Source organism: Podarcis melisellensis, assembly GCF_964234715.1.
Source record: "Podarcis melisellensis genome assembly, chromosome: 5".
NCBI classification, from domain to species: Eukaryota; Metazoa; Chordata; class Lepidosauria; order Squamata; family Lacertidae; genus Podarcis; species Podarcis melisellensis.
In genome coordinates, this window is record NC_138537.1 from 99,651,785 (window position 1) to 99,670,414 (window position 18,630).

At 45.4% G+C, this 18,630-nt stretch overlaps 2 protein-coding genes and 1 long non-coding RNA gene across 8 annotated transcripts in view; 1 reads left to right on the forward strand and 2 right to left on the reverse strand.

Moving 5' to 3' along the window:
• The window catches only part of LOC309371028, a 116,024-nt gene that overhangs the window by 819 nt on the left and 96,575 nt on the right, over positions 1 to 18,630 (reverse strand). The gene's annotated exons all lie outside the window — the stretch shown is intronic.
• Positions 326 to 14,808, reverse strand: MANSC1 (MANSC domain containing 1). 4 transcript variants are annotated; one of them, XM_081913369.1, is made up of 4 exons: positions 14,753 to 14,808; positions 5,878 to 6,199; positions 3,479 to 3,619; positions 326 to 2,133 (listed from the first exon to the last, which is right to left on the reverse strand). In XM_081913369.1, exons 2-4 carry the CDS (start codon positions 6,089 to 6,091, stop codon positions 1,313 to 1,315), a joined length of 1,176 nt encoding a protein of 391 aa, XP_081769495.1. In that variant the 5' UTR covers positions 6,092 to 6,199; positions 14,753 to 14,808; the 3' UTR covers positions 326 to 1,312. The 4 variants fall into 4 exon arrangements, with proteins under 4 accessions (XP_081769495.1, XP_081769498.1, XP_081769497.1 ...); XM_081913372.1 differs by lacking the exons at positions 5,878 to 6,199; positions 14,753 to 14,808 and adding an exon at positions 4,588 to 4,674; XM_081913371.1 differs by lacking the exons at positions 5,878 to 6,199; positions 14,753 to 14,808 and adding an exon at positions 4,567 to 4,618.
• The window catches only part of BORCS5 (BLOC-1 related complex subunit 5), a 31,167-nt gene continuing 27,661 nt past the window's right edge, over positions 15,125 to 18,630 (forward strand). For 2 of the 3 annotated variants that reach the window (XM_081913385.1, XM_081913386.1), the window contains exons 1-2: positions 15,125 to 15,239; positions 16,624 to 16,767. In XM_081913385.1, the coding sequence (XP_081769511.1) occupies positions 15,182 to 15,239; positions 16,624 to 16,767 (202 nt within the window). In that variant the 5' untranslated portion in view covers positions 15,125 to 15,181. Of the gene's footprint in view, positions 15,240 to 15,397; positions 16,768 to 18,630 lie in introns of those variants that run through there. The other variant, XM_081913384.1, reaches the window with a different exon arrangement.

The following is an 18,630-nucleotide window of genomic DNA, read 5'->3' on the forward strand; positions in this document are numbered from 1 at the left end:
CGAATTAAGTACTTAACCCAAGGTACCACTGTATCTGTAAGCAAATGTAAAGTGGAAAAAAAACTTACATTCAGTAGCAGAATATGGGGGTGGTGGTGTTCCTGCAAGCATTAGCTAACACTTATCTATATTGCTGTGAAAAGCTGATTTTGGCTGATCTAGTGGTAGACAGAGAAGCAGCAATGAATTCAAATAGCAGAAGAGCAGATTTAGGTTGGATATCAGGAATTGCAGACCAATGAATCAAAATGTCCAGAGAAAGTATCTGTACCAAGAATTTGAGCAGATGATTATGTTTAAAACATACAGAAACAGCAATAAACCGTTTAGAAAATCCAAATATGATTTGTTTTAATCTAATTACAAAATATATTGAAGCAGCTGTAGGCTATAGTCTTCAAGTGACTAAACAATGTTTTTAAAGGGGGAAATGTTATCTAAATTGTGCTTGGGTTTATTTTTTCAAAATTAATTGTTACAGCAAATGATGACGCAATATTTCCCATAAGAAAACCCTCATGGCAGAGCTATATGCTATTAATGTGGGGCTGCTGCTAAAATGGGATACTCGTTTCAAGTTCTCCATAATTGACATCACTGTACTGCGTGTTGCACTGGCCCTACTGCCCAATGCAATGAGATCACAAGGAACATGGCAGGGAGACCCCATTCTTAGCAGAGGCCCCGTGTTTCTTTTAACATTTTGCTCTGCCCCATTTTGACTGAAGCTGGTCTAAGTGTTATACTTAGCACTTGGTGTGAGAAGCGAAATGGAAAATGGTTTGCTCTGAAAGCCTCTTGTGTGCTGTGTGGCATCTTGTCTCCAATCACACAGATGTTTGTGTTGGTTTTTTACTGTGTGTGGAAATACAGTCAGACACAGACAGTATTTAAACTAAGTTCTGCCTTCTGTTTCTGTAATGTCTAACATCACCGCTCTTTTTGGGCAGACTGATTACCCCCTTCCTGCATGCCATATTCTCAGCCATTCAGAGAAAGAGGTTGTCAGTCTGGTCAGTCTGGCTGCTGATCTGGCTAAATGTAAATGTTGCCCTTATTATGCAAGTGGGACAGAATGCCAAACTATCACAGACTTCTTGTTGCAGAAAGCAGGGGATTTGATATGCAACCAACACATGATACACACTGCAAACAAGCAAAGATACCACATGAGAACTCCATTCGTGAGGGAACTGAAACATTTAAACTTGACCTTGTAGGAAAGATAACATGTTCTCTGCTGTGACAAATCCAATCCATCTATAAAGCTTCCAAATTTACCACTAATGTACTTCTTCATGATTTTCCTCTGTCACATGTTCGCATACATGCCATTGATCAAGTAGTCTAGCTTAGTGTAACGCCTTCTCTGAAGAGATTCAAGCATCTTTCTACCCACCAGCACTGTAACTAAGAGAAAGAAGACCATCCCCAAAAGCAAGGCAGCTGTAAGTATGCTTTTGTCACCAAAGTGAGGGGAATGTTCCTTGCTGGACTCTCCATTAAGCATATCGCCTTTCAAGCCTTGTTCCCCATTGCCAAGATGGACATCATGTAAAGAAGCAGAAGAAATCTTCATAAGCAGTGGGCTGAGGCTACCTGCACTAGATCCAGCAGAGGTAGATGGGTTGGGAACAGTGGTACTACTTCTTAGATTTGTAGTTGCCCAAGGTGCATTCTTATGATAAGCTGTAGTAGACCTAGTGGTTGTTGCCTTTCTAGGAGACACGTGAGGAATTATAGCACCAGGCTGGGTGCCATTGGTAATAGTAGGTGACTTAACTGTGGGCTGTGCAGTGGGAATACCAGGCTCAATAGCATTTGGAGTACTTGGAGACAACAAACTCTTGAGTTCAGGCACTGTTGAAGAACCCAAGCTCTTTGAACCATTTGCCCTTCTGCTTTGTGGATGCTGGGAGTGTCCATCCATCTCATCTATGTGTTTATCATCTAAGTGGTTCAATATTTCCACACTCTTTGGGGGAACTGGCTTTTGCAAAGGACCTGACCCATGCAGAGGGCTTGTTGGGCTGTGAGGATTGAACACAGCAGCCAGCGCAGACACAGACTTCCCATTCACAGCTGGGTGGGAGAGCTGAACTGAAGGAGGAGTTGGCATGGGAACCTTTGCATCTAAAAAGGAAGAAAGGAGGTATATTATTATTTGTTAATACTCTCAACAAGCAAGTCCCCACACAAATACAAATTAAGGGTGAAGAGCCCTTAATCTATTTTAGAATCACTATCCTGCACCCCAGTAGAGGAGACACGCATTCTGATTCTGCTTACAAAGAACCCTAGAGATTGCAGATTCTGCAGGAATGTTGGGAATTATTATTATTATTATTATTATTATTACTACTACTCAGAATCCTATACAGAACTACAATTTCCAGAATCCCTTGCTGGGGAACCATTACTAGCCCACATGTATAGTTTAGACATGCCTTCAGTTCAATGGGATTTGCCTCCTGGTAGGGCTACAATCCTATGCACACTTGCTTAAGAGTAAGCCTTATTAAATTTGGTGGACGTTACTTAAGAGTAAACTTTCCTAGGATCAAGTATGCTTAGGTGCTCTAACACAACACTACAATGCACAAACTGTACAATCTGTGGAACATCCCTATTGGTATGGTGAAGCTGTGTTGTCTGCAAATGGTCTGGCTAAAACAAGAACACACCACAACACTTACTTGATCTTAGAATCATATAACTGTGGGTTTTGGAGGGATCCCAAGGATCATTTAGTTGAACCCCCTACAGTGCAGAAATCACAGCTAAAGAATCTTTGACAGATTCAGTTTAACAGATTGCAATCCATAATAAAATCAAAATTTATCATAATATCAACATAACCCTGTTTAGAGAAGTTTTAATATTTGAAGTTTTATTCTGTTTTTAGTGTTCTGCTGGGAGCTGCCCAGAGTAGCTGGGGAAACCCAGCCAGATGGGAAGGGTATAAATAATAAAAATTATTATTATTATTATAACCACCACCAACACAACTTCATTATCTATACTGCACCCATCTGGCTGGGTTTCCCCAGCCACCCTGGGCAACTTACAGCATATCTGAAAATATAATAAAAACATCAAACATTAAAAGCTTCCCTAAACAGGGCTACGTTCAGATGTCTTCTAAAAGTCGGATAGTTGTTTGTTTCCTTGACATCTGATGGGAGGGCATTCCACAGGGAGGGTACCACCACCGAGAAGGCCCTCTGCCTGGTTCCCTGTAACCTCACTTCTCGCAGGGAGGGAACCGCCAGAAGGCCCTTGGAGCTGGACCTCAGTGTCCGGGCTGAACGATGGGGGTGGAGATGCTCCTTCAGGTATATAGGGCTGAGGCCATTTAGGGCTTTAAAGGTCAACACCAACACTTTGAATAAAACAGTCAATAATAAAACAGCAACATGAAGCTAGAAAATCTTCCACTGTCAATCAACACTTTTTCTTTTTAAAAATCATTGTTTACCTTTTATCATTCGGTAGGTCACCAGTCCTGACACTTGTCTCACCAGGAAGGTTTCATTAGTGGGATAATAGAACAGGTAGCAATTTGTGTAATTTCCTTTGCTCCTGGTATTAAAGACCACATAGTTGCACTTCTTGCTGTCTGGAAAACACACACACAAACACACAACCTAAATATACTGTAACACTGGAGAGACTTTATATCTGATATATTTATGATAAGACATCTCAGTCTAGAGTGGAATAGTCCTCAATATTCCACCTTGCTGGCTTAGTTCCCACTTGGGTGGGAAACCTGTTACTGGGCTGTACCATTCCAGAGTTTGTTTGTTCATGTGTCTGTAACTAGCTAGCTAGTCAGTGTCATTATTAGCCTAGCTTTCTACCTGATAGGCTAGTTTCTATATGAAGGAGAATTATTTTTTTCATATGGTGGAGCTCCCCTCATTCTGAAGTGGTATAGCCCAGTCATGACGTCACACTCACTATGAGAAGAATTCCAGACCTTTGTCAGGCTCCAGAAGTGCCAGAGTTTAGGACAGCCCAATGTTAGTTGGAGATTCAGAGTTGCATCCAGCCAAGTTCAATTCAATGTAGACCCACTGAAATTAATGAAACTAAGTTTGTCATGACCCTTAATTTTGATGGGTCTACTCTGAGTAGGACTAGCAATGGGTACCACTCTCATTCTCCTCCCCAGTGCCCTCTCTGAACTTGAGTCAGACAGGGCAGACTCTGGTCTTTCAAATTTCAGTGGTGCTCTGTGCAAACCCCAAATTTGGTGCCACCTGCCTCTCGCCTTCCATTCTGTGCACTATGTCATGGTTGCAGTATCCTGCAGAGCCCCCCTTGGCTCGGTGCTGCCCCAAATCTGCCTCTGGGCAGAGAGGCTGAAAAAACTCAGAGGAATGGGTTCATTAACCTTTCAACTTATTTTGTGACATTTTTATCCCACCCTCCTTCTGGAGTACCAGGCAACCTGTGCTTTTTCTCCCATTCTGTACACTCATATACCCTGTGAGGTAGATTAGGTTGAAAAACCACACCAGCAGCCGGCTCTGTCCCATACTGAGAAGGAAAAGACTCCACTGTTACTAGCTATGCACTCACCAATCCATTCCTGCATTGCAGGGGATTGGACTAGATGACAATCACAAATTGTGGGCGTCACAATTTAATGATGTCAACAAGCTGGAACGTGTGCAGAGGAGGGCGACCAAGATAATCAAAGGTCTGGAAACCAAGCCTTGAGGGAGTTGACATGGTTAGCCTGGAAAAGAGACTGAGAGGAGATATGATAGCCATCTTCAGATATCTTAAGGGCTTTCACATGGAAGAGGGAGCAAGCTTGTTTTCTGCTGCTCTGGAGGGTAGGACCAATGGCCTCAAGAAAAGAGACTAAACATTTGGAAGCCATTCTGACAGTAAGAGCTGTTTGGCAGTGGAACACTCCCATTAGAGATGGCGGACTCTCCTTCCTGGGAGGTTTTTAAGCAGAGCTTGGATGACTATCTGTCATGGATGCTTTAGTTGAGAGTCCTGCATTGAAAGGGGCTGGACTAGAGGACCCTGGGGTCCCTTCCAACTCCATAATTCTATTATTCCATGATTCATCCTAGTCAGCAGCTGTGAACCTGGCTTTCTAAAAGCAGCATGAATATGAACTCTGGGAGCATCTGTTCCCCATGTGTGCCAGACATAGCTGCTTTGAAAAAGCTAGGTGGTGAGACTACCAGCCTAGATGAGGGTTAGAGTGGGAGGGTCTCCTGAGTCTTAAACCCAAGACTGAGGGGACAAAGCCTGGCAGAAAAGGAGTGAAACATTGGGGTCTGGAAGTGGGACGTAGCTCCAGGGCAGGGGGGCTCAGGGTGCGGTCTGGTAAGCATCATGGAAGAACTATTAGAGGGGGCAGATTAAAGCAAGACTCTAAGCCCTCTTATTGAATATACTCAACATTAAATTTTCTGTACTTCATGATTTCCAGAGATATAGATGCTCTTGACATATAGCTGCACGTGGCTGGAAACATGGGACTGAAGGAGGGGTGGGGGAGAAGTCACATTTGGAGAGGGGATTAGAGGGAAAGCACTAGCCATATCTGAGCTCCCACAACTGATTGCAAGCTCCAACTCAGTCCATCCCAGCTCATTTCAAGTGCAGTCAAGTGACACATCTATATGATAAACATAGACTGATTTTATGCCAGCTATAGCTGTCATGGATCCCCATAATCACCCCTCCCTCAATTCTGGGAACTGTAGTTTGGTGTAAGTGCTGAGAATTCTATAATTCACACACACAGGACAATAGTTCTCAGGGTTTCCTAGAGTGGGGAAATGACTGGCTGTCAAACCAATTTAAGCCTATAATGTAGATGCACCTAAAAAGCACCGTTTTTACCTGCGCCCAAGCAGCAGACATCCACACAGGCTTCCCAAGATGAAGCATGGATTGGATCTTCCCCCCGGATGCCTTTGGAAAAGGCTGCTTTGATGTCAATAGTGATGTTCTCCATCTTCTCCGTGGAACACACTTGATTTTGGGATGGCTTTGGCAAGGTATAAAAGGCCACGGCAAAGAGGCAAGCGGAGCACCATGCAATCTGGATGGACATCTCTTTCCCTTAGCTGTGACAGACTCCTTACAGTTCTTTTGTTACCATCAGGGTGAGTAAAACTCAGGTCACAGCAATTTTAAGAAAGCTGTGGTGTTTGCATTTGTTCTAGTGAAAAAATGATGAGATAATATCTTACTGTTTAATGCCACAAACAAAAATAAATTCTTATTTCCATTAATACTCACGTATAATTAATTTTTCAAACCAATTAAAAGGACGTTTGTTGGCATCTATCTGTCTTGAAAGACAACAGAGTGCACCTCCAGGGGTGAAGTCAAACGGCTGTGTTAGCAGCACCCAAGTGACCTCCCCAGGGCGCCAAGCTGGGCAGTGAGTGTGGAGGTCCTGGGCTGCCCAGGCAACACCCCCCTCTCAGTCTCACTGATGTGGTCCAAAGCAAAGCAACTGGGTTGGCACCAGGTTGGCTGCAGGAGTTGCCAAAAGGAGGACTTACACCTTAGCCGTTCCTTCTCCCAAAGATATCCCACAAGACAGTGAATGTTTAGGGTCAGAGTTTTCCTTCTCTTAGATGGGCTACCTTTTCAGGTGGATGCTCCTCACTTCCCTCTACAGCATGTGCAGAAACTGCCTTCTTGATGGTTAGACCCACTATTGGTCTCGTCTGCTCAATCCGCCAGAGCCGGTCTTCCCATGCAGGGGAAGTTCCTAACTCACTGAGGGTTTGAGACCCGTTGGCTACCCTCACCTGGTTTAGCTGGCCAGTTGAAGCTATTCCCAGGGTGTGGCGGTTGTCGCATGCTGACGGCTTCTAGGAGCCAACAGGTGAGAGCTGAGTGCAGGGTGGGGACTCCAGAAGAAGCATGACATGTCCCCCACCAGAGGCACAACACTTCCCCTTGCACCCCATACAGCCCTGAAAGCAGGTATGTGAACTAAAACAACAAAATTAATGTTAAGAGTAGAAAAAGGATGCACACAGGTCAATGTGCTGCTGGATAAAATCAAAGGCCCGTTGAGTCCAGCACCCTCTCTCAAGGTGGTCAGGCGCTTATGAGGCCTCAAGTGCAACAGCAGCCGTCTCCTCACTTGTGATTCTAAGCAACTGCTATTCAGAGGAATACTGCCTCTGACACTGGAGACAGAACATCACCCTCAGGTTTTGTAGCCATTGGTAGCCTTATTAATTTCTCTAATCTTCTTTTAAAGGCACCCCAAGTTGATGGCCATCATATCCTTTGGGAGCGAATTCCACAGCTCAACTATGCATTGTGTGCAGTAGCACTTTGCCTTTCACGTAGCTCATGAAAAACAACAGGCTTCATTTGCTGCAAATCAAGAGGTATACATAAGTTTCTCAGATATCTGCTTCTTGGGGGATTTTTATGCAAGACATTCATACTCTCAAACCAGTAGTTTATTTGTGACATTGAACATACAAAAAAGGGAGAACCCCCTATGCATGCGAGTTTCCACATGCCTCAACATTGCACTTAAAGGGCACAGAACCTCTGCACTTCCCTCTAAGCGAACAACCCTCACACCCCAGTGATCTGTGGCTAAGAAAGAAGCTGTGTTGGCTCAAAGTGTCTGGCACATGGAATAACAGTGTAATCCTATGAATGTCTCTTACAGGGCTCGGGAACAGATGAACAATTTGGAACTGTCTTCTTATATCATTTCCCTAGGTATAGTTACATTTGTAATCTCTTATTTATTGCACCCGATGTACATTACATCTAACATATGGTTGGAAACATGATGAGCACATTTGTTTAAGGCTTAAGAAAAAAGGCAAATTAAACACATTCTCTTTCCCATGCCACTTTTTCTTTTCTGGGTAGGCAACCTAGATATGAGCCACTAGTCTTTCAAAAAATTTAGAATCATCCTTACAATGAGTGAAGGGATGAAAAAGGAGGGGAAGGATAGTGAGAATAGTGAAGGAAAGGGGATATAATGAAGGGGCTCTTATCCTCACAGTAGCATAAAACATGTAACTCTTCCAGCTTTGCTTCTGATTGTATTTTAATGTCCTGACACTCTCAAATAACATTTTTCAAGATTTCTGAAGCTTTTCTGCATTTGAGACCCACAATTTTTACAAGACTATCACAAACTGGAGTCTGCTAGGTCTGGCTCCCACCAGGTTTGTGGCAATTAAATACACTGAGAATTGGCACCCATCTGTCTTGGGAGACAATGGAGGAGCTGCACCTTTGGGGGTGAAGTCAAACTCTTGGAAGGTTACAGAACTTGTTGTGGCCGCAGAGACCAATTTGGGAAAGACATGTTTTGTGGCATTATATTATTAATTTTATTAAGCTAATTAAACAATTTGCAATGAGTTTAATTTATTAAACTAATTAAACAATTTAGCTCAGCAATGGAAGAACCAGACTGAAAAACCCATGAACATATGCGAAAATATTATCTGGGATACAGCAATGTCTGAGCATCTCACCAGACATAGGAGGACAATTACAGGCTTAACAAATAGAGACACCTTCCATGGAACGTGGACCCCTTTCTTTTACTAGGTTAACGACCAAAAATCAAGATCTCGTGCCAACTGCTCAATATTCTCGGTGGAAAGGTTACATAAAGTAATATGTCTGAATGTTGAATGCTGGATAAGTGTTTACTAGTTTTTGGATGTGCATTTACATTAAAAAAAACCAACAATAAAAAAAAATGTCTTAAAAAAAATTAAACCAAGCAATTACAGCTGATCTGTATCAATTACCCAGCTGCTCAGTGTGAGATTCTTGCAGGTTTTATTGTAATTTTAGTAGCTCTTGGACATTCTGGAAGGTCTCCTGCTTCATTGAACCAGGACTCCATTGAAGGTCTTGCCTCCTGTCCCACCCATTCTGCTCAGGTGTGAGTCAGATGGAAGGCATAACACCACCACCACCACCTCAGGGATGTGTGACTCACACCACATAGGTGGTATTTGCGCAGTCTTCAGAGCACAGGTGGGGGCGAGAATGTAAGGATGTGTTTGGGCCCTCTCCTTCCTTCTTTCCTAGATCCGAGGCAGATTTCACCAAAGTAGCTGGATTTCCTGTGAAAATCCACTTTACCAAAGAGAGCTTGCCAGAAAGGCTTCCTTCAGTTGGTTTATGTACTAAAATACTATGAATTGCCCTCTTGCCCATGTTACTTTAAGGAGTGCTAAAACGTTATATACATTTAATGTACATCTACGTTATACATTTAAAGGCACAAGCGCAGGGCCAGAGGAAAGATGGCAACCTTAGTTAGGAGGTAAAGGGAGAGCTTGAGAGGATTGGGGGAGAAATGCGAGTTGCAATCTTAGGGTGCTTTGCACTACAGTTGCAATTGAAATATTCCACCCCCATTTGCAAATTGGGTTTATTATCAAAATTTACAGACTTTCTGCTATTTGCAATGAGCAAATCAAACAAAAACAATTGAAATAGCTCAACAAAACAGATGCTTCAAGGTCTTTCCCCACTTGAAGCATCCAAAGTCTCTAGGAACAATTCAGTACCTTTAATATTTTGTTGTATCCTGCGCCTTGTTTGTGAAGCAAATTCCTTTGTTCCAGCCTCATACATATTGTCTGGGGGGGGGGAACCTTATCATAATTTATCATCATCTCCCACGTAGTTCAGGTGAGAGGTCATCTAATGTCTTCATCTAATGTCTTTCTCAACAGCCTGGCATACAGAAATTACTGTATTTTTTGCTCTATAAGACTCGCTTTTTCCCTCCTAAAAAGTAAGGGAAAATGTGTGTCCGTCTTATGGAGCGAATGCAGGCTGTGCAGCTATCCCAGAAGCCAGAACAGCAAGAGGGATCACTGCTTTCGCTGTGCAGCGATCCCTCTTGCTGTTCTGGCTTCTGAGATTCAGAATATTTTTTTTCTTGTTTTCCTCCTCCAAAAACTAGGTGCGTCTTATGGTCTGGTGCATCTTATAGAGTGAAAAATATGGTAAGTCACTGGGGCGAGTGATGAAGTGATGCAGGCCCAGTTCAGATATGATGCTTTCATTTATCCTGGATTATATGCAGGTTTATAGTAGAGAATAAACCAGAGTTTCCCAGTTTGAATGTCACAGAAAACTGTGGTTTACCCAAGCTCCTGAAACCTTTCTTATGGACTTGGAGTATGAGAAAAGAAAGGAGAGAACTCCTGGGCACACTTGTACTTGAGCGATTGTTACACTTGATTTAGGCTACATAACATTTATTTGCTTATTTTATAAGCTTATTTGCTTATTTTTCTACCATCCTCAATCTGCACGATGCTTTACATAATATAGCAGGATAGACCTCTGCACTGAGGAGCTTACAATCTGTAAATCAGCACAAGAGAGACAAAGGAAGAGAAGGTGGACACTGGAGGCAGGAGTAAATAGGCTTTAAAGATCAGCACCAACACTTTGAATTGTGCTCAGAAACGCACTAGGAGCCACTGAAGATTTTTTGGACCGGTGTTATATGGTCTTGGTGGCCACTCTCAGTCACCAGTCCAGCTGCCGCATTCTGGATTAGTTGTAGTTCTTTGAAGGTCACCTTCAAAGGTAGCCCCACATAGAGTGCATTGCCGTAGTCCAAGCGGGCGATAACTAGAGCATGCACCACTCTGGCGAGACAGTATGCGGGCAGGTAGGGTCTCAGCCTGCGTACCAGATGGAGCTGATAAACAGCTGCCCTGGACACAGAATTGACCTGTGCCTCCATGGACAGCTGCGAGTCCAGAATGACTCCCAGGCTGCATACCTGGTCCTTCAGGGGCACAGGACCAGGGAGTCCTCCACACCTGCCCCACCAAAAACTTCTGTCTTGTCAGGATTCAACCTCAATCAGTTAGCCGCCATCGATCCTCCAACCGCCTCCAGACACTCACACAGGTGGGCACAGCTGGGTGAGACCAACTCCACCCTGTTCACCTACCAGTTTCAATGATACATGCCAGATCAGCCTCCCCATCCATAATCAGATCATGGATGAGGGAGATTTTATTCTGGGCTGCCCTGGCGCTCAAGAGTAGCAGTCGCAGACCTGAGGGCTGCCCCAGGTTGGAGGAGGGGCTGGCACACGGCACCGTCACTAACTGCCTGGGCTGTGTGCCCCCCACCCAGCCTGCCCCTCCTCCCTCACCATACCTCCACCATACCTCCCCCTACAGGCCCCCTGTAACTGGGCCGCCCCCTGCTCTCTCCCGCTCCTCTCCTCCCAGGCCCATCCCACCAAGCACCCTTACAAAACAAGTATCCAAGTCAGGTGGAGTTTTAAACTTATTAATTAAAACATTTCTGTACTCCTTTCCCATATTCCTTTCTGGCAGGGCTCAGGCACTTTTTAAACAGCTATAGATATGCATTTCCTCAAGACAGAGAAGTCTTTGCTTGTTAAATTTCTGCTTGCCAGGAAGAGAGGTATAATAATACTTAACTATTTTAACAGTAACAATATTTCATAGGTAAGCGGATCCAAAGCCCTGCCAGATAAGGAAAAGGAAGTGACTCCAGATCCAAGCCACCCACTCCATATTATAAAGCAATACTTCCTTCTGCTGGGTCAGATTACTGGGTGTGCCAACAGATTTCTATCACAGGGCAATTCAGCACATACAGCTAAGAAAAGAACTTTATATGACTTAAAGGGTGTCTCCATAACAGATAAGATTGTGTTAAATCCACTGAGGGCAAGGGGGGCGGGCTGGGATCCACACCCTTCTTTTAAAAAACAGCATAATTACCTGATGTGTGAGACAGAATCACACATTACATTATTATTAATACATCACACTTAATTTTCCTGGGGGAAATGTGATGGCTGAATAAGCCATTTAAGAACAATATCCTGTGATTTATATGGCATTTCTCCTAATGCTTGAAGAATCTGAAGGACTAACAAGTTGCGGGAAAAGCCGTAAGACATCCTGACAAGACAGTAGCACAGGGGTGCTTCTCACTGGCCAGGAAATGGGTGTGCCATCCATTCCTGATGGCCTTGCACTGAAAAAGCAGGCGCACAGCTGAGGAGACTTCTTGATCCAGGATCATACCCTTTAGCAGCAGCGTTCCATTTTCTGGACAGGAATAGCTTGGCTACAGTGATCCATGCTCCCCCAGTTGCTTCACAGTGTTTACATACGGCTGCCTGTGAAGACGTCCCAGAAGTCGCAACCAATGCAGAATATAACAGGCAGAATGCAAACTGCCACAGCTAGATGGCATCATATTATTCTCAAAAAGCTGTACTAGTTACCTATTCACTTCAGAGCCCAGTTCCAGGTGGGCATCTTTACCTTAAAACCCTCAATGACTTAAGACCCAAATACCTCTCCCTATTTCAATCTGCCCAGGCTGGCCAAGAATGTCCACAAAGGCCCTTCCTAGAGTTCCTTTGTCAAAGGAGGTGCATTAGGAAGCAACAAAGGAGTGGTGCCCCAGTTGTGTAACACCCTTTTAATTTGCCCAGGCATTTAAAATAGTCATCATCCTATATGTCTGTTCTCCTACATTCAGTGTTTCAGAATTGGTTTTACTTATTTCATTTTTTGTATTATTGCATTTTATTCTGGCATAATTACTTAAGTCATGTCCATTGGGTGCTGCCCTGATATTTGCAAAGATGAAGTGCAGTTCAAAAACATTTTACATAAAATTATTTAACACTAAGAGAACTATAGTTTGTGCCTGTTCTGGAGCTCATTCATTCACTGATGGGCAGGGTTTGTCACTTTCCACTTTGGTACAGTGTCCATGATGCACAGCTTACTTGGTAGAGCATGACTCTCTTAATCTCAGGGCCCCATTGGGCAAAAGATTTCTGTATTGCAAGTGGTTGGACTAGATGACCCTCGTGGTTCCTTCCAATTCTACAGTTCTATGATTCTAAGAATCTATTTCTGAAGCGCCATTGACTATTATTAATTTGTACTGCATCACACCTCTGACATGAACTGGCTAAGCTGTTACAGCCGGCACAGAATATTCAGGTACTCAAGGAGCAAAACAGTTTGCAGAACTAAGTCTACGAGGGAAGAGAACTGGTCAGTTTGGTTGTAATTAAAGCCCCAGGCAAGAAGTAGCTGTGGTGTGGTAAGAAGTCTTGGGATACAAAGAAGCAGACAAAGAGGCCTGGGTCTCATGAGGGGAAAGGGAGAGGGACCCTCCTGAAATACATAAGCTCACACAGCAATTCCCACCATCCCTGGACACTGGCCATGCTGGTGAGTCTGGAGGTGATAATGGTGGCTGCTTCATGCCCTGATTTTAGCCACATTATGCTCTCCCTTACTTTCTAAAAACCAAGAGCAGGGGGTGGGGCTGCACAAAAGGTAAGGGCAATGCCCTTCCAGCCCCCTTGCTGCTTGAGGAAAAGGGCCACGGAAACATTAACTGAGTTAAGAACGCTGAAGAACGGGAGGGCCCTCTGATGCGCCCAGGGAGAAGGAAGGGCCTTGTCTGGGTCAGGAGAAGAGACAGAGTGCTTGAAAAGCAGGGACCAAAGAAAACTGTGGGGAGTGGAAGCACAGAGGAGCCCAGGAAGGAGGTCTGTGGCAAAACCTCATAGATGATGCAGTATTGTGGGCTGAGTTAAACTAGAATCCGATTCTTAACAGACACATGGTTTTAAATTAATATTTTGAGTTATTGTATTTTAATGATGTTATACACGCCCCTGGGCTCTGATGGGAGGAAGGCTGGTATGCAAATACAAACAGTAATCATGGTGATGGAAGGGTGGAAGTTCACTGCCAAGAACAGATGCCGGTGGGAGCACTGGACTACTGCATTCCCCTGCACACGCGATAAATGTGAAGAGGTCTACACATATCCCTTCAGCTTCTATGAAAGCTGGAACCCTGTGCAGTTGGGGTTTCAGTTCCTGTGGAAATTATGTCTACACCCCTGGGCAGAAGCCTACAGACATCCACACTCAATGTGTGGACACTGGGGATAGGGGGAGGAAACATGACTCACTTCACTGCATGAGTGGAGATTAATCTGCTTGTTGTGGTTTCTTCTGCCACTGCTGTATTTTGACCTGGCAACCCCAAGAAAAGGGGTGGAGGCCTGAATTTGCACATGAAGTTGAGCCAACCAGCTAATGTTTGGATGCAGGCTTCTAGTATTAATAATAGCCTTCTCACTCGCTGTTTTAGGGCAGAGGGCTGTGACTAAAAGACGACTTTGTGTGGTAGAAGCCTGAGCCCAGGCACAAAACAAGCTTCATCAAAATATAAAGTTCTGTTAGCGGACTTGCTTGGAGTTTTGGTGTCCCCAGAATGGACTATCAGAACTACTGCACCGTGGGAAACTATGGTCCAGAGCAGGGATGGAGACCTCCAGGCGCTCCAGATGCTGTTCGACTACAGCTCCCCTTGCCCCTTGCCCCTGGCCATGTTGGCAGGCCCGCCCCGGCCCCGCAGCGCCACAGATGCCCATCCCCGACTTCGGGGAAACGGCGGCGTCTGCCAAAGGCAGCACGAAGAGGACACGCCTCGTTCCTGGGCGTCTTGCGCTGCAGGTTGCAGGCTAGACTGCCAATCCGTTTTCTCCACCATGAATGCTAGAGCTCCTTTGGAATCCGGATCTTTCTTCTCTCGTTCCGAGGAGCAGTGAAGCCGAGTCGGGTCTGCAACCCCCCGCGCTCCCACGGCCAAGAAAGGCACGAAGCGCTCGGCTCAACTCTGCTCCGATTTGGGGGGCTTACCTGGCCAGGCAGCCGGCGCGCGCCCCTCCGACGAAGTTGGCGGCTTCCTCGACCGCGGCGTCTGGGCGGAAAAGGAAGAGGAGGACCTGAGAAAAGCTGCGCCCCGAGCAGAAAGAGCCAGGAGAGGCTCATTCAGAGGGAATGATTTCTAAGAGCGAGCAACCCGACCTGCGCCCGCATTTACTCTGGTGGGATTTCCGGCCAACTGCCTTTAAAGCTGCGGCTCCAGGAATGTCTCCTTTAAGCAAGCGCCGCTGAGCTCCCCGGGTTGCATCGCCCTCCGCTCCGCCTCCCGGCCTGGGCGAGGCTGACCCGGGAACCGAAAGAGGCTGGTGGCTGGGAAGGCGGAAGCGCCGGCTCCGGGCGGGCGAGAGAGGCCTTTGCCCGGCAAGCGCAGCCCTCCCTGCTCCGCCGGGGGTTTCTCTGGCCATGGGGGCCGAGCAGAGCGCAGAGGCGGAAAACCGGCACCCCGAGCCCAGCGCTTCAGGTGGGGCTCCCTTTCCTTCCCACGGTCGGGGGTTGCTTTGGGGGCTCTTTAAAACGGAGCCCGTGCGCACGAGCTGCGCCTCTCCGGGCTGCTTCTCAGGAACGCTCCGCGGTGCAAAGCGGGAGCAAGGCTCGCCTTCTGGGCCGCCTCTCATCCGCTCTCGCGCTCGCAGCCAGGGAGCCGCAGCCCATCAGCTAACTTTGCGGGCAGCGGTGAAACAAACTTGTGGAACTCACGTTTTTAAAATTACTTGCTACGAGCGAACAGATCAGGCGGAGAGGAAAAGGTGTCTGTTCTAGGAGCCTTGCCCCCGATGCTCAAAAATGGCATCCCTGATCTGCAGCCTGAACTGGTACTCTCTCCTCTGCTATCTGCCAGCCCGATCACGTTTCATTCTGCTTACATGTGCAGACGAGACCGGGCTGATTTAACTGAGCACCATTTTTTATTACAGCCTTTTGCAGAACTTTCCTCTAATTTGTCATTCTCTTTATCTTAACTGAGTTGACCAGGAAGAGCAAGATCAAATGCCACATTCCGGGCCAGTCCCGCTCAGGTTCCACTTTACAAGGGACACAGTCAATACATACATTTGCAAGTGACACTTTCTGCAAAGTGATGGGCGTGCATGTAAGAATTGGACCTTGGCCTCCCAAAATAGAAGTTACTAGAACTAGAGACAAGGACAGAAAATGTGCAGTCTAATAAGAAATTAAATTTTACAAGTATTATAGTGAGAAACGTATACAGGCAACTCCTGATTTAGGCGCCTCCAAATGATGCATGACGTGCCCAGCCCCGAACCTGGAAGTCTCCCCAAAACATCATAGAGATGTCATGAGAAGGGGCAGAGTGGCCTCCAGAACGGAACTCCCACACAAGATGATGATGATTGCTTGTAATTCGCTCAGCGGCCTGTTTTGTGAAATCATGGTCTAAAATGGATTTTTGCCTGTCTCAAGCAAGCTAGTGTGCGTGGCTAATTCATGCCCAAACCCCTGCCACAGGGAAGAGGAAACAACCAACGCTCTGACTTTGTGTTACATGCAAACCACAAGTGGTAAGCCAAGGTCTGTTCTTGTGGTTTGTTTGGGAGAAGTGTGTGTAGCATTATGTCAGGGGTCTGATTGCTCCCTCTCTGTGGCATAGGCAGAAGGGGCTGCGGGTGAATGAACACGGTGCACTGGCATGTTTCACATTTACAATAAACTGTGGTCTGCTTTAGACTATGGATTCAAATTATGTGCAAACCAGGCCAATGGACCTTTCTATCACAATAATTGAGTGTGTGGGTGTTAAGTCATTCTTTTTTGCTGGTACCAGATGAAGGGTAGTCCTAGGTGTGCTTTGTGCTTCCTTATACTTGACTGGATATTTTCCCCAGCTTCTCCTTCACCGGCCAAGCAGCGAGCTAAAATGGATGATATTGTGGTGGTGGCACAAGGGACGCAGTCTTCGCGGAATGTCAGCAATGACCCAGATGTCATTAAGTTGCAGGAAATCCCAACTTTCCAACCCCTTCTGAAAGGTAAGATGTTACATGAAAAAATAAGGTTCCCATGTCTGCCCCCCACATTCCCCTTTGAGCCCCCTGGTCCATAACAGGCCGAGTTTTGATGATCCCATTTTACTCTTCTCATTTGTTTTGTCTTGCATTGCTGAGTCCTCATGCTGCTATAAAGTGGTAGAGAGAACTGGGTAAAACATAAACACGTTTTAATGTATTGATGTGTTAAAGCTAGTGGTTTGTAGTTTGTCCAGAAAGCAGTTATATTTGTGCTTCTAGTTCTGTTGAGTCATTTTGTTCTGTAGCGTGAAGAGATGAACCTTATGGGAGGCTTGGGATAAAAAAAAAATAGTGAGACATTTTGATTTGGGAATCTGCATTATTGTTATGTTATTGAAACACTAAGATGTGAGTGAGTTTATTTTGTATTTTACTAACAGTCGGAACAGGATGAGTATATAATAGGAATATTCTATTGTGCATGGAATATACAACATAAATGGTAGAAGCATAATTGGAAACACAGCATTTATTAAATGTTCACAAAAACTAGAGCTCGGGGAAAAGCGCACAGCTGTTTTCTCTGCAAACTGTTCAGGAGTCCAGGCCTCAAACCTGGGCTGGTTCTGGTAAGCAGCTCTTGCTTCCAGTAGGCAATGCCTCCACAGAGGCAGGTAAGGTCGTTCCTTTTTGTACCTGCTACCCAGTGAGACAATTTTGGAGGGGAGAAGTGGCAGGCCTCATGTGAGCGTACACCACCTTGAGCATGTTGGAGAAAAGGAGGGATATGCAATCAATCAATCAATCAATATTGGACTAAGTAAGTGGTTTGACTCTGTACAAAACTCCTTCATATGACCTTTGCATCATTGTGTCTGGCGGCAAGAACAGGAGTCCAGTGCAAGTTTAAGACTCCATTAAACTAAATATAATTTGTGTGGAAGTAAGCACAGTTGAGCATTTTTCCTTTATTGTTGCACATTTGCTGTTTTTTTCTTGCTGCATTACCAAGCAGAGACATTTTCCTCTTGGTTCTGAGGAATCTTCCTTCTCAGTCAGTGGAACTGACAGGAACTCTCTCTCTCTCTCTCTCTCTCTCTCTCTCTCTCTCTCTCTCTCTCTCTCTCTCTCGCTCTCCCTCTCTCTCTCCTCCCCCCCCCCCCGGGATCTCCACCCCTGAGTCTTTCAGTTACCTAACAGTGATCACATTTGGCAAAGAGCCACACTATTATTTTAATTGCATCAGGGTTGTTTTTTTAAAAGAGGCCTGTAAAACTGCATGGTCTACTTTCTGCTTTCGCCCTAAGTTACTGTAAAGACTAGGCCCAAAGTGAGATTCATATACCCAGGCTGCAGGAATGTTGTGAAGTGCCCCAACCAGTTCACCACTGCAGCTCATAACATCAACCTGTGAGTTGACGTTGTTTTCTGGGATGCCTGGTCTGATATTGTTGATCTTTTCAATTTGCCAATTGCAGTGCAGCCCACAGGTGGCACTCTTCACTGCCTCTGGCGCCTCGCAGGGCTCCCAAGAGCAGCAGATGTTCAGAGCTCAGTAAAATAATGTTATTTGCTAGGGACTCGGGGTGTTTGCAGCAGAATAGCAATCTGCAAGCTCTAGAGTGGGGATTGAGTGAAGCCCTTTCCGTGTTAAACCCTCATGAAAAATTGGTTTTGTAATCATTTCTAAAACGGAGTGGAAATGAGGGAGAGGCTTGGAATGCGGCAGAAAAGCCCATGGCCCCAGATTCAGTCCCCAGTTCATAGTGTTGGGGAGCAGGGCTCAGAAAGAGCTCCCCCAGGTCTGGTCAAACTGGACAAATGCCCAGACAACGTGACATGTTTACTTTATTTATTTTAAGAAATGTCTAGCCTACCCTTCCT

What these genes read in the sequence shown, in the direction of transcription:
- MANSC1 (XM_081913369.1), bottom strand. Translation starts at nt 6,091, where the DNA reads ATGTCCATCCAGATTGCATGGTGCTCCGCTTGCCTCTTTGCCGTGGCC. An exon ending in TGTCTGCTGCTTGGGCGCAG is followed by an intron (nt 3,620 to 5,877) that starts GTAAAAACGGTG and finishes TGTGTTTTCCAG; the next exon opens with ACAGCAAGAAGTGCAACTAT. An exon ending in GACCTACCGAATGATAAAAG is followed by an intron (nt 2,134 to 3,478) that starts GTAAACAATGAT and finishes CTTCCTTTTTAG; the next exon opens with ATGCAAAGGTTCCCATGCCA.